Here is a 14,690-nt window from a genome sequence, read left to right on the forward strand (position 1 = left end):
TACCTAGCAACAACTTGTTGAGTACTGGGAAGTGCCTCATATTGAGTGAAAACTGGATAAAACAGGAAATGTCACCCCTCCTGTGTGGCAATATTTCAGAATTGTAAAACAAAAACTAATCAGTAATTACCAATATTGACTAATATTAAATGCTTATATCATGACATGTTTATCAGCCATATTGTCCAGTGACATTATCAGAGAAACTCATGTTTCTCCTAACATTATCCATTATCCATTAATGGAGGATATCCATTATCAGCCATTATCCTGAGCTGCAGTAGGTGGAGGAAGGGAAATGAATGGTAATCATGTGTATACATGATTACCATTCATTTCCCTTCCTCCACCTACTGCAGCTCAGACTCGAGACCAGCTGGACAAAAACTGTTGCCACTGTGCAAATGAATGCTGATAGATTTGATCCAGTGTGACATAACGAAGCAGGAAACCCTATTTTAAAACAAAACTCCCATAAGGACTGGAGCCTGTGGTTGTTTGTGGTGGAAACGTTTAGGTGTGAGGAAAGGAAAGTGTTGCTGTAGTTAAAACGTTTCTCCAGGCTCTGAACACTTGTGCTCCATATTAGGCTGTTTGACATGTCCAAGGGGAACATTCTAGACAAAAAACAAACCATAATGGTCGAGTTATTTAGAGAAGAGCATGAGTTCCCTTCCTTCAGGCGTCCAGTGTGTGTGTGTGTGCCTGTGTGTGTGTGTGTGCTGGCAGCTGACTGCAGCTTAACCAACCTGTGTACTGCTGTGTCTTCGGTTTCAGACTAACTGCAACTTGTTTTTGTTTGTTTGCAGCTTCTCCTCTCATGGGTGCTCAGAGCTTTCCTAACCTCACCACCACTGGCACCACCTCCACAGTTACCATGTCAACTTCCATAGTAACCAGTGGCAATAATGTAGCCACAGCCACAACGGGGCTTTCAGTTGGCCAGTTGCTAAGTAACACTCTGACAACAAGCCTGACATCCACATCCAGTGAGAGTGACACAGGACAGGAAGCTGAGTTCTCCCTCTATGGTCAGTGTCCCCCCACTACACACACGCACACACACACCCACACACACACACACCCACAGAACATCATGCAACAGCATGTTTGACCTGTTACAGCTGCTTGGCTGCCTTACTTAACTCGGCAGCGTTCCAACCAGAGATCCACCGATCCGATATTAATATCTGCATCGATTCTGATATTACAGAAACATCTAGATGTGTTATAATGTGCCCGATTCATAAGGGCAGATCTATTCAGTCTAATTCTATGCTTTTTGCTCTTGGTGATGTCATTATTTATTTTATATTATATTCAAATTCCTATATAATTGCATTTTCTGAACCATTTGAAAGAATGTTTTAGTTTATTTTTACATATTTGACCAAATTAGTCAACCTATTGTTTTTATCAGTTTCACCTTATTTATTATTTATTTTCCATTGGCTGTTTTACTTCTAATTACTCTGACTGAACAAATTCAAGTTGTTTTTCCATGTTTTCCAAAGCTATTAGTGTATTTCAGTGTGCTGTTCTGGTGCAGAGTTGGCAAATAAATGTGTAATTTAGTACATTTAGGTCTGTTTAAAAAAAAAGTTTGAAGTCACCTATTTTTCTGTATTGGTGTCGCCCTATGCTAAACCTCAGATATTGATATCAGAACTGAAAAGAAGTGGATCAGTGCATTTCTAGTTCCAACTGTTCTCGTCATGTTAGAAAGAAGCTCTTAAAACCTGAATTTCTGGGTTAATATGGAAGGTTGAACTGGTCTAAGACAGTTCATGTTTGTTCACCCCATGGAGTTAAATTCTAACTCAAGATTTACTCAAATCTACAAACTAACTGCAAGCTAAACGCTGCAGAGCAGCAGGAAGTGCCATCAGAGGGAATGTGATGCTGCATGTTCGCTGTTTCCTGTTGTGGTTTTGGGGTGGAGATGTAGAGGTGAAGGTCACATGATCATATGCGATGTGAATGAAGCCATGCCTGTGTTGTTACACGTGCAACAAGAACAGATCCAATGTGCTGGAGCAGACGGCGCTCTGTGGATGCTCTGCGTGGTCTGAAGTTCTGTCCATGTTTTGCAAGGAGCCAAACCCAAGATGCATTCTCTGAACAGGTTTGAGTTTTTAGCGCTGCTTGATGCTTAGCAGCGCGGTGACCTTGGGCCCAGCCGGAGCCGTCATCAGGATCAGGGAGGGTCTTCACTCCGTCCTCCAGCTGGAATCATGTCAGCTGTGTTTCTGTCAACCTGCAGACTTCCTGGACAGTTGCCGTGCCAACACGCTGCTGGCAGAGCTGGACGATGAGGAGGACCTTCCCGAGCCCGACGATGATGACGACGAAAACGAAGATGACAATCAGGAGGACCAGGAGTATGAGGAGGTCCTGGTATGTAAAAAAAAGTTTTGATTGTGGTGTCGTTGGGTCTGACTCTGTCTTGTAGTCGTTTTGTTTTTGCTGCTGCTGTGTTGATGTCAGATTGTGGAACGAATTTATATTTTGTTGTAGGAGGAGGAAGAGTATGAGACGAAAGGAGGACGCAGGAGAACGTGGGACGACGATTTTGTCCTCAAAAGGCAGTTTTCTGCTTTGGTCCCTGCATTTGACCCCCGACCTGGAAGAACTAATGTCCAACAAACCACCGACTTGGAGATCCCCTCTCCTGGTACGCTGCTGCACACACCTGCTGTAGCAAATCTAAAGCTAGCTAGAATTTTTTTTATCTAACTAACTTTAACTTTAGGAAATATTTAAAAAAAATGAATTGCAAATAAGCAAAATGATCATAACTGTTTGGTAATCGTATTGAAATGAGTCAAAGTAAGATGAAGAATTTAAAAAGCAGTTCTGGTTCCGTCAACTATATACAAGCAGACATAAATGTTGGAACATACATTTATTCTTTTGGGTCTTGTATCTCCGTGTAAGATCATGTCAGTCTGTGTCGAATGCAGAGAAATGAATATTTGACTGGAGCTGGTTCTGTTTTGGTGCAGGAACGCCTCGGTCAGAGGCCCGGGAGGAGGTGGAGTGTGCTCCTTCTCCTCACCTCGCTCTGACTCTAAAGGTTAGTCAGGAAGACGAGTAACCAGCTACATGTACTCACATTTACTGGAGTATTTTTTTATGTACTTTTAGGAGTATTTTTATTGTGTTGTACTTTTTACTTTTGCAATTATGAAGTATCATTACTCTATAGGAAAATTCTCTTCCCACCTCTCCAGGATGTCCAGTGTTTCTGTTAGCTTTCTATAGTCGAGGTGGGACTCCATTAAAAATGTTAATATAGTTAATTACAGGATCTGTAATCAATTACTCAAATTTTATTTGAAAACCATGTATTGACAATACATTTTTAATTAACACCTATTTTTGGGACATCTTAAATAGATTCTGAATTGTAGTAAATATGAATTGGGATTCTTAAATATATATATATATGTATGTGTGTGTGTGTGTGTGTGTGTGTCCAGGTTCCTGGTCTTGGTACAACTAGAGAGGTTGAGCTTCCTCTGTCCAGCTACAGGTTGACCATCTTCTACTACGTGCAGCGGCTTCTGCAGCTCTCCTGCAACGGCTCTGTGAAGACAGATAAGCTGCGGCGCATCTGGGAGCCCACCTACACGTAAGAGAGGAGACCCCCAGAACCTGACCACAGCTCACTTCACGTGTTCACGCTTCACCTGTTTCACTCTTCGCTGTGTTTCCTTGCAGGATAATGTACCGGGAGCTGAAAGACTCTGATAAAGAGAAGGACAGTGGGAAGACGGCAAGTCTGACTCTTTCCTTTACGCTTTGGACAGCATTGGAACCGTAAACAAGGAAGGTGATGCTGACCCTCTGGTCTGTTTCTATCTGCAGGAGTTCTTGGACCAGAGCACTGGGGTCGGGGGTCGCTGCGGGGTGCTCAGTCCGAGCTCACTGTCAGTCAGTCAGAGCAGTGAGATCCTGGGCTGGGTCAGGGAGGCAGCACAGGCCAAGGCTGGCTGCAGCCAGAACGCATGCGGCATGGAGGACGTCCTGCAGCTGCTGCGCATCCTCTACATCATCGGGAGCGACTCGGTCTCCAACCCGCGCACACTGCAGGAAGGTACGACGGCCACACACTCACGCCTCCCTGCTGGATGGGTCATTTAATCCTTTATCACAGTTTTGCATTTCAATCATGTGAAATGAGCTGACTGATTCTAAACTATGGAGGATTTTTGTAAATACAGCTTTTCAGTGTTGGAACAGGAATATTCTGCATGTGCATTTACACCTGTTCCTCATGTTTTTCTTGCCTGTATTTCCAGATGTTGAGGAGCTGCAGTTCAACGCATCACCAGAGGAGTTCACCAGCAAGAAGATCACCACCAAGATCCTCCAGCAGATTGAGGTCAGCTTCTCTTCTAGGATTATTTATGTAAATGTGCTAAATGTTTGTGAGATTAACTCGTGATTTTAATGTTAATCTGTCCCCCTTTTATGTTTATAGTTCTATAGAACATTAATGTGGTATTAACCATTCTGTGTCTGTCATAATGCTGCTCAGGGCTTGAGCTAGACCTCTGTAGCAAACTACAAGTGAAGCTAAGCTAACTGAATGCTATTGATGTTTTGTTGCCAGGAGCCTCTGGCTGTGGCCAGCGGAGCGCTGCCTGACTGGTGTGAACAGCTCACGTCCAAATGTCCCTTCCTCATCCCCTTTGAGACCAGACAGCTGTACTTCACCTGCACCGCTTTTGGAGCGTCCAGGTGAGTCTGACAGGTGCCATAGCAACCACCAGGAGAGCCACCAGCGATTTGGGGCAACAGGACCAGATCTGCTCGCCCTGAAACTAATGCCTAGAGTTGAAAAACGTTGCAGGCAGTTCCATCCAGTGTGACTGGGATCTGTTGTGACCTCTGACCCCCGTGCTCCCGCACAGGGCCATCGTGTGGCTCCAGAACCGGCGTGAGGCGACCATGGAGCGATCGCGGCCGTCCACCACTGTGCGGCGGGATGACCCTGGAGAGTTCAGGGTGGGCCGGCTCAAACACGAGAGGGTCAAAGTTCCCAGAGGAGAAGCCATGATGGAGTGGGCGGAGTCAGTCATGCAGATTCACGCAGACAGGAAGTCCGTGCTGGAGGTGGGAGAGGAAGTGAACGCGTATTGGAAGTTCTGTCTCATCTGTGCTGTAAACTTCCTTCTGAAGCTGAATTGTGTGTGTGTGTGTGTTCAGGTGGAGTTCCAAGGTGAAGAGGGAACCGGTCTGGGTCCCACCCTGGAGTTCTACGCTCTGGTGGCTGCAGAGTTCCAGAGAACGTCTCTGGGTATCTGGCTGTGTGACGACGATTTCCCTGACGACGAGTCCCGACAGGTCAGTCACCTAGCAACCGCTGACCCTTGAACTCATGAGAAACTGGAGTAGAGCTCCATCACAGTCTGAGGCCCATTTCACCATTCTGTGTCATGATATGTGAAACTGACACTTCAGGGTTATATACCGTATTTTTCCAGACTATGCAGCACACCTCACTATAACTTCAGAAAAAAAAGCTTCATCATGGAATTTTTCAATAACAGATCATTGTTATTGAAAAATAATTTGTTATGTTTAACAATACCTGATTTTACTGCCAGGTGTATTAGAGCCATGGTCATAATAAGATAAGAATAAGGTCATCTTATGAGAACAGTCGACATATTACGACTTTATTCCCATAATATTGAGTTTATTCTCATAATGACTTATTCTTGTGATGTTAAGACTCTCCAAATTAATCAATGTTAATGATTGTTTTAAATAAACAGTGTCAGTGATACCAGTCCTCTGTATTTCCCAGAATCTCACATTAACAGGGAATCAGTTGTGTGTTGTTGAGCACCTCCATGTTTAATGGAAGGATGTAACATGTTAACCAGTAGAACTGTGAGGAGGATGCACCAGGTTCATGATGAGTATTTACCCAGTGAACAGGAACCATGACAATGCTTTGTTGTGGTTGATTTGCATCAGTTTGACCTCCGTCTCCATGGCAACACTGCTGACCGTGTGCGTTCCTCTGTCCCCTGTAGGTGGACCTGGGAGGCGGTCTGAAGCCGCCCGGTTTCTACGTGCAGCGCTCCTGCGGCCTGTTTCCCGCTCCGTTCCCGCAGGACAGCGAGGAGCTGGAGCGCATCACCAAGCTCTTCCACTTCCTGGGAATTTTTCTGGCCAAGTGCATCCAGGACAACCGGCTGGTGGACCTGCCTGTGTCCCAGCCCTTCTTCAAGCTGCTCTGCATGGGCGACATCAAGTCCAATATGAGCAAGCTGCTGTACCAGTCGCGCGGCTCGCCGCCGGGCCACGGCCCCGAGCGTGCCCACCTGCAGGCGCTGCTGTCCGAGGTGCATTCGGAGGCGTCCACTGAGGAGAGCCAAGAGACGTACTCGGTGGGCAGCTTCGACGAAGACTCCAAGTCCGAGTTCATCATGGACCCACCCAAACGGAAGCCTCCCGCCTGGTACCACGGCATCCTGACCTGGGATGACTTCCAGCTGGTCAACCCACACAGGTCAGCAGGTCATTGGGTTCAGAGTTTCCTTCTTTAGTTTGGTTGTGAAAACATTGGCTCATTTAGAAAATGATCTCCCCTGACCCCATTCTAGAGCAACCTTCCTAAAAGAAGTGAAAGAGCTGGCTGTGAAGAGGAGGCAGATCCTGGGCAGCAAGAGTCTGTCTGAGGATGAGAAGAACACCAGACTGCAGGACCTGATGCTGAGGAACCCCATGGGCTCCGGACCCCCACTCAGCATCGAGGACCTCGGGTAAAATCCTCTGAGACTCAGCTTGACCTGCTGCTGAGAAGAGCTGAGTCAGCTCTTCTGTTTGGGGCCGTAACATAGTCAGGGTTTTACCCAGAGTACCTGCTGAACCCCGGAGTCAATACCTGAACACAAAAAGAGAAAAAAGACAAACAAAAAATACAAATTAAACAAATATCACATTTTTGCACTTCAGTGAAATCCTAATTAAGTAATCACAATGGATCTTCAAACAAGGTAATGCCGGCCTAAGGCATAAATGAACTAAGCAGCTGCTTAAGGCCCCACAGATGTTCAGGGGCCCCATAAATGCCAACATTTTACAGTTTAATCTTTGTGTTGGAGCTCAGTTTGTTCACAGATTCACTTCAGCAAATAATAAACAATTATGACTGACTACCTGATTCTATTAAGCCTGTACTGATACACTATCAGTACAGCATCATAATGCTGCTTAAGGCTCCATGAAATCTTGAGCCAGCCCTGGTCACATTTCAAAATAAATAAAAAGAAAATGACCTAAAACAGATAATAATTGACTGTATGCTTAACTAAATATTCTCAAGGCGCAAAATTGAAGCGCTCCTTATATTACGTTTTTGTTTGGCAATATCTGCAGCTTGCTGCAGTATTTTTGATTTGCTGGTGGTTGTTTTTTTACGCAGCATTTTCCAGAAGTACTGTGAATGAAGAAGAAATTTTCATAAATTTCATCAAGTTGCAGCAGCCAGCCAGGAGCTTCCAGAAAACGTATTCAGCGAGTGTGTGAGACTTAAACCCACACCTCCCGCTCTGTTCTCACTGTGCTCAAAAGGAACCTTTAAAAACACAACTATACATTAAATCATATTTGTGGCTCATCTTGAGCAGCAGAGCAAACATTTGGTTTATAAACTTGACGCCTACCTCACTGCAGAATAATCCCAAGAAACATGATCTGTCACTGATCGTTCATATAAATGCTGGAGGACTAAAAAGAAAAAAGGTCACAGCCTCAGTAGTCTGTAAAAGTTTCATAATACTGTATTAAAATGAAGATATAGAAATAATAAGTAGTGTTTTTGTACCTGCGGCTGTTCTAAATGTAACCTGATGAAATGACATTTCTGTTTTCAGGTTAAACTTTCAATTCTGTCCATCATCAAAGGTTCATGGCTTCTCTGCAGTAGACCTGAAATCAAACGGAGATGACGAGGTAACAGCACACACCCAGCTGCTGCTCCGGTCACAGGATGGACTGTGTGTGTGTGTGTGTGTGTGTGTCCCACTAAACCTGCTTTTCTCTCTGTGTGTGATTGTGTGAGGACAGATGGTGACTGTGGAGAATGCAGAGGAGTATGTGGAGCTGATGTTTGATTTCTGTATGCACACTGGCATCCAGAAACAGATGGAGGCCTTCAAAGGTGAACACACACATCACAACTACACAAAGCTGGAGCTCACTTACAGCTCAGGCACCATTCAAAAAGAATGGAATTATTTTTGTTTTCATTCCAAGCACTCGCCAAAACCTGTATAGTTCCCAAAATCACAAAACATTTTCTCTGGGACACCAAACTGTTGAGATGTTTATTATTATAAGTAGGGCTGAAACAATTAATTGGATTAATAGTTATGAATTGATTAACTAATTAAGTCATTGATTAATTCTTAACTGGAGAATTCCAACTCAAAAGGCCATTTGTTAAAAGAACAACACAGAGCAATTAGTAAGACAAAACTGGACAAAAAAATCTGATTAAGGCTCATTCTGCACATTTTATTTAACCACTGACGCTTTTTTATACATTATTAGAAATACATTGAGGTGCAAATGTACAACTAATTCAAATCATAGAATAATTTAAGTAAGAAAATAAACATTTTGTTACCTGAAAGTCAGTAACAGCCTGTAGTGAATGCTTGATCATTTGTAGTAAAGGATGCATCTGCAGATAACAAATACAATTAATAATTGGAGAGCAAAAGGTGTTTCATAGTTTTTGTTTTCTTACAGTATTTGAGTCGGGTGAAGCTAAAACTAAGGAGTTCAGATTTAAAAAGGTTTTTGTCGTTTCTGCTCTTAAGCGCAAAATGTATAGATATTTTTGTAGTATTTTTAGAGTCTGGGTTACTAAATGAGTTGATAATTTGAATAATGGCTGGATGTGACTGACCGGTGTGGACTCACCCCGTCTGTTCTCAGAGGGATTTAATCAGGTGTTCCCCATGGAGAAGCTGAGCTCCTTTAGCCACAAGGAAGTGCAGATGGTTCTCTGTGGTAACCAGTCTCCTTCCTGGAATGCTGATGACATCATCAACTACACCGAACCAAAGCTTGGTTACACCAGAGACAGGTATGGGAGCTCTCACACACACACACACACACACACCCACACACACACACACCCACACCCACACAGGGTTGATGTTTGAGGCTAAAAGCTGATCTTAACTGTTACATTGTATCTGCTCCTCTACAGTCCTGGCTTTCAGCGCTTTGTCAGGGTTTTATGTGGAATGTCATCTGATGAGAGGAAAGCTTTCCTGCAGTTCACCACCGGCTGCTCCACGCTGCCCCCTGGTGGCCTGGCCAACCTTCACCCACGCCTCACCGTAGTCAGAAAGGTAGTTTCAGATCTTCTTCAGGCATCTTTAAAAGTCTGACTGTGAGCTGATTGGCTGCTGTTCTTCTCTTGCCCCGCCCCCTTCAGGTGGATGCAACAGACTCCAGCTATCCATCGGTAAACACTTGTGTTCACTACCTGAAGCTCCCAGAGTATTCATCTGAAGACATCATGAGGGAGCGTTTGTTAGCTGCCACTATGGAAAAGGGCTTTCACCTGAACTGACCTCCGAGCGTCGCCACGGTTACACTGAGCATGCGCCCAAACCATCTGTCCGTGTTGCCAGAACATCCAGCCGCATGAGTGACAGACACACAGAGGCTCGCAGCACAGGATTCTGACTGAACATCTCCAACCCACACCTTTCACGCTTCCCTACTGACAACCACGTCAGCATCCAGGGCCAAGGCTGCAGGCTGGTGTGTGTGAGAGTGTGTGTGTGTGTGTTTGCGTTCGCACACAGGTCCCCTCCTCTCGTCCATTCAGTTCAGTGCCTGGTTCCACTTAGTTTTCATTTCCTTCATTAGAGGTTCAGGCTCATTTCTCGTTTTCATCCTTTTAGTTTTTCTTCCTTTCCATTCAGCTTGCGTGTGTGTGTGTGTGTGTGCGTGTGTGAGCATCAGTTTGGTTTGTTTCAGACCTGATGATAAGGTCAGAGTTCAGTTTTTGGTGTTTCCTCTCTGATTAAGCTAAAGAGAAAAAAAAAACACTGATTGTGTTTGATGCACATTTAAAAAACTCTGCTCCCTGTATTTTCTTTGTATATTGTAAACATTTATTTAACTGAAGTACTGAAGTTGCAGTTTCAGGTAAACAAATATTTTCAAATGTGTATGCTCCAAAAGATAATCAATAAATTGTTTGCAAAGTATGAAGTAAAGATTTAGTTTTGTGGTTTGTAGAATTTTTTTTTTCTTTTAGCATCTTAGAAACAGAAAATCCCATAAATTGTTTTTTGATTTAGTAACTGTTGAATTTAACAGGTCAGATCAAGCTCCGCCTACCAAGCAGAAAAAACGACTAATTAGAGAAGCAGCCAAGAGGCTCATGGTAACTCTGGAGGAGCTGCAGAGATCCACAGGTGCTCTCCACAGATGTGACATTTTTATGGAAGAGCATCAAATAGAAAACTGTTCAAACAGCTGTGAGAACTCCATCTCCCAGATTCCCATGGTTCTTTTCAGGGATGGGTAAAATTTAGAAGCTGCTCTGCTCTAGATATGAAGAGCTGCGAGTGGCACAAAAATGCTTTAAAGGGGCAGTATTTATTTTCAAGGCACATGGTGCTATTATAAAACACAATCAAGTAACTGTTTAAATATAAATAAAATCACTTAAAAGAAATTTGACTTCAAAATTTAACTCCTTGAAATTGGGCCTCTGTCTCTTTTTTTAAGAGACAGAGGCCATTGAAACTCCGCTTTCAGGAAGTGGCCACAGCATGGCTCCTTCATTGACCCGTTAACGTGTTTACCAGTGTTGCACTGAGGAGTAGCGCTATTTTTTTTTTTTATGCTTTATCTTATTTAGCCACTATTGATGTTTGGCACTTTTTCAGCTCCAGCTGATGTTAAAGTGTTTATAAATAAAGTTGATGAGCTCAGCAGTTCCACCAGGTGTTTGCTAATTGCTGCTGGCTAGTCTGGAGGAGCTGAGTGGAATCAAATGAACAATTGGAAGCTCTGCAGAGATCGGGACGTGAGCAGATGTGTTGGAGCAGAAACGTTTTTTTGAACAAGCCCCCAGGGATTGGACTAGGACGCCCCCGATCGAGAGATATTGTGCACAAAAAGACAACACTCAAAACACTGAAATAACAAAATGAGGTTTCAGCATGTATTATCATCTGACTGAGCCACAAACATTATTACTTCACATTACACACAGTAACAACCTGTCAGCAGTATCCTGTACAGTTAAGCGTTGCTGTGAGATGCACACACTGGTACATTAGCGCCTCATGGAGACTTGGCAGCAGTCTGCTCTACAAACACTAGGGGTGCACCGATTGCAGTTTCTTGGCCAATCGCTGATCTTCAAAATGCCTGGCCTGCTGATTCTGAGTTTTGTTAAATATGGCGGCATAGTTGCTAAGTTGGCAACAGTGGAGTGATTGTTGTCAGCTGCACAGATGCAGATGTGACCTGGTGACCGGTCTGTCAGGCGTGGTTTCAGATCTTTGCAGAGGAAGATAAGATCAGTTTCTCGCCCAACATTAAGGAAACCAGGACTGATTTGCCGGTGCACCCCTAACAAACACCAGTCCAATATTTCCCAGAGTGCTCCAATAGTTTGTGACATTTCCTGCTTGCTTCACCCATCCGCCATTTTGTCGATGGCGGTGAGTGGAGCGAGAATGCGGCTCTTGTTTGTTTCCACGATGTGGCCATTCTGGATCATCTCATCCAGGATGATGTGAACAGAGTCCAGATTAAACATGATCTGATCACATCTCAAGGTCAAGGAGAAACCAGCAGGCAGCAGACAAGATGGCGGAACTGAAAAATGGCCAAGCTCCATTTTTTCACAGTCTGTCTCATGTTATTATGCTGTCATGACAAATGAGAGTTTCAACAAATATGTAAAAAAAAAAAAAAAAGTTTTTATAAAAGTCTTAAACTGCAGCTTTAATGAATAAAATCATCTTCGAAATCAAAATTTTTATCTTTGCTTGATAGTAAAATTGGTTGGATAATAGGAAACATTTTGATGCAACAAAAAAGGCAAAAGCAGAAGATTACTGCAGAAAATGCTTTTTCACAGCACAGTTTATACATTCCTGGCAGTTTTTTTCTGACAGTAAACATACATAATTAATTTCAAAACTATTGTGGAGCTACAAATAGACCGTAATGAGCTCAGACCTGGGAACCTGCCATCATAAAGGATACATCCAGTTCGCTCTGCGGACAGATAAATACAGACAGTTAGAGATATCCTGCAGCCATCTGAAGATTTTCAGCACTGATGAACTCACCACACGGCTGAAGTATTTATCTAAAACCTCCACAAAGTTCTGGATCAGCTCGTAGATGGATAACTCATTCTGCAGGGAGGATTCCATGAAGCACAAATTAGACAAGCAGGACAACAATCTGAGCGTTTTCAGATTCTGCACCTTTACCTCGCTGTCTGTCACGCCCACCACAACATACAGCGCCGCATACTGCCGGTACACCAGCTTAAAGTCTTTGTACTCCACAAACGAACACTGGAAAGAGGCAGACATACTGTAAGCAGATCCTGCACACAGTAGATACAAGATGTTTACATCCACCCATCATGTTCGCTCTAAGATTTTATTGATGTAATTGCAGAATCCTTCCACACAGGGTGGAAAGATTCTGCATCAATCAGCTTCTAAAAACAATAATTCCGTGTGAATCAACAGAGTTAAAACTATCCATGCAGGTTCAAGAATATAAATGCATCCTCAGTATTATTTCGATGTTTGCGTTTGGTAAATCTCCAGTGGAACATTTAAGTAAAATATTGTCTAGTCAGGTCACCCCTGATTGGTTAAAAATTGAGACTGATTTTGTTTAGGTGAGCACAACTACAAATGTTGAAAATATTCAAGATGTTTGATGATTTCACAGAAAACGTTGACCAAATTTGAAAAATGTACTACTCAAGTTTAGCTTAATTACGACCTCTCTTTAAAAAGGGACCTTGGTTAATATGTACTGAATGCAGTCCAAATACTTCAGATTTGGAAGTATCCAAAAGTATTTCTGGCAGATTGTTTCTTGAAAAACAATCTGCCAATCTGATAACGTCTCATTTTCATTTTCAAGCTCTTATTCAATTCAAAACTACTTTCTTTATTCCAAAGAGAATTTTAATTTTTGCTGTAACTCATTTCATCCAAGTATGTTCAAAGAGTCACTGTGGTTGGTGATGCTGTGGTCAGAAAAATCTCCTGTAGCAGTCAGTCTTCCAACGGCTCTGACTAAAGAGCCAGCAAGCTCTGCTAATCCATCTCATTTGCTTTTACTACTCCTACTTAAATCTCAGCACAATTGTTTCTCAGATTAGATTAAGTAGTAATGTAATGTTTCACTGTCTAGTTTTAAAACAGCTGATGCTATTCCAGCATTTCTGATCAGATCTTATTTCCTAATATTTCCAACTCTTGAAAGGATTCTGTATATATTAGAGGTGTGTAATATATACAAGGCAAACATTTCAGTATTTTATGGTGCATTTTTGAAGGAAAAATCTGGAGGAAATATCTAAGCTTCATTCCATCCAGTCTAAATAGTTAATGTAAATGCTTGGAAGGACGTAGACTGTGCATTTAAATATATACCGTTATATTTTATTAACAGAATTCTGCCCCCACAAACATGGCGGCAGTGTTGCCCTACAAAGCTGCTAGCTGTGCTGCATTTGTATTCAATGGCTGCCATTACAAGATTTCCAGCTGTATAACCGCCACATATTTCTGTCGATAGTTTCAGCATTCGGTCAGAAAACTCTCCAGACCTCAGCAGCCAGCCAAGCAGGCAGGAAGGGAGCTAGCCAGCCAGGTACTTTACCTGATGCTTCCCGCGGCTCAGGCAGCAGCGGACACCCACCGCTTCCAGCGCTGCTCTCTTGCTCAGCTCCACCGGCTCATAGTATTTGGACAGTCTGGTCTGACCCTGCTGGTTCACCATTAGCACAAACTTAATCATCCTGTCATCTTCCACAGACCAGCCTCATCCTAAGACAGTTCACCAGTTTTCCTTCCTCAAACATAAACAATGACATAAACAATGACAATGCAGCTGAGGGGTACAGTGCTGCCACCTAGTGGATTGGAGTTAAGAAAAAAGTCAGTAAATAGGTGGAAATGTTTTTAATAAAATTAGAGAGAGCAAGCTCCTGCTGGAGAATTAGCACAAAGAGGTAAGACATGTATATTTGGTAAATTTCTCTCTTTGTTTACAATGATAATGCAATATATAAGAAAGCTAGTTAATTTGTTCCTTAAATAGTGTCGTATTTTTTAGGATTATCCATGGAAAAGGCAGTGATGTCAATCAAGTTTATTTATATAGCACATTTCAGCAATCAGGCAGTTCAAAGTGAAGAAGCCTTGGACTGAAGGCACTGGTTGTGTGTCATGTTGTGGAAGTGTAATCTTCTGCTGCCATCTGTTGCTATAGCAGCATCAGATTGAGGAACTTGAAAAAACTAAGTAACCAGATAAAGAAGTTATGTTGTGTTCTGGTTCTGTTCTGTGGTACCTCTGCAGATGATGGTGCAAAGAAGGATTCTTCATTAAACAAGAAATATTAAGAAACACCTTGAGGATCTT

General features: G+C 43.0%; 2 protein-coding genes across 4 annotated transcripts in view; one reads left to right on the forward strand and one right to left on the reverse strand.

The window, feature by feature from the left end:
* The window catches only part of hectd1 (HECT domain containing 1), a 32,157-nt gene extending 21,892 nt beyond the window's left edge, over window positions 1-10,265 (forward strand). For 2 of the 3 annotated variants that reach the window (XM_044142674.1, XM_044142675.1), the window contains exons 27-44: window positions 810-1,031; window positions 2,264-2,397; window positions 2,518-2,674; window positions 3,006-3,076; window positions 3,483-3,634; window positions 3,724-3,778; window positions 3,871-4,099; window positions 4,305-4,387; window positions 4,619-4,746; window positions 4,920-5,121; window positions 5,215-5,352; window positions 6,051-6,529; window positions 6,624-6,782; window positions 7,896-7,974; window positions 8,089-8,182; window positions 8,965-9,115; window positions 9,242-9,386; window positions 9,473-10,265. In XM_044142674.1, coding sequence (XP_043998609.1) covers window positions 810-1,031; window positions 2,264-2,397; window positions 2,518-2,674; window positions 3,006-3,076; window positions 3,483-3,634; window positions 3,724-3,778; window positions 3,871-4,099; window positions 4,305-4,387; window positions 4,619-4,746; window positions 4,920-5,121; window positions 5,215-5,352; window positions 6,051-6,529; window positions 6,624-6,782; window positions 7,896-7,974; window positions 8,089-8,182; window positions 8,965-9,115; window positions 9,242-9,386; window positions 9,473-9,610 — 2,816 coding nt within the window. In that variant the 3' untranslated portion in view covers window positions 9,611-10,265. The remainder of the gene's footprint in view (window positions 1-809; window positions 1,032-2,263; window positions 2,398-2,517; window positions 2,675-3,005; window positions 3,077-3,482; window positions 3,635-3,723; window positions 3,779-3,870; window positions 4,100-4,304; window positions 4,388-4,618; window positions 4,747-4,919; window positions 5,122-5,214; window positions 5,353-6,050; window positions 6,530-6,623; window positions 6,783-7,895; window positions 7,975-8,088; window positions 8,183-8,964; window positions 9,116-9,241; window positions 9,387-9,472) is intronic. The other variant, XM_044142676.1, reaches the window with a different exon arrangement.
* A 934-nt stretch (window positions 10,266-11,199) lies between these two features.
* ap4s1 (adaptor related protein complex 4 subunit sigma 1) lies at window positions 11,200-14,168 on the reverse strand. Its single transcript, XM_044142680.1, has 5 exons — window positions 13,927-14,168; window positions 12,510-12,596; window positions 12,363-12,431; window positions 12,277-12,288; window positions 11,200-11,827 (listed from the first exon to the last, which is right to left on the reverse strand). Exons 1-5 carry the CDS (start codon window positions 14,062-14,064, stop codon window positions 11,699-11,701), a joined length of 435 nt encoding a protein of 144 aa, XP_043998615.1. The 5' UTR covers window positions 14,065-14,168; the 3' UTR covers window positions 11,200-11,698.
* Window positions 14,169-14,690: the final 522 nt, after the last annotated feature.

This window comes from Gambusia affinis, linkage group LG16 (assembly GCF_019740435.1).
Source record: "Gambusia affinis linkage group LG16, SWU_Gaff_1.0, whole genome shotgun sequence".
In the NCBI taxonomy this organism is placed as follows: Eukaryota; Metazoa; Chordata; class Actinopteri; order Cyprinodontiformes; family Poeciliidae; genus Gambusia; species Gambusia affinis.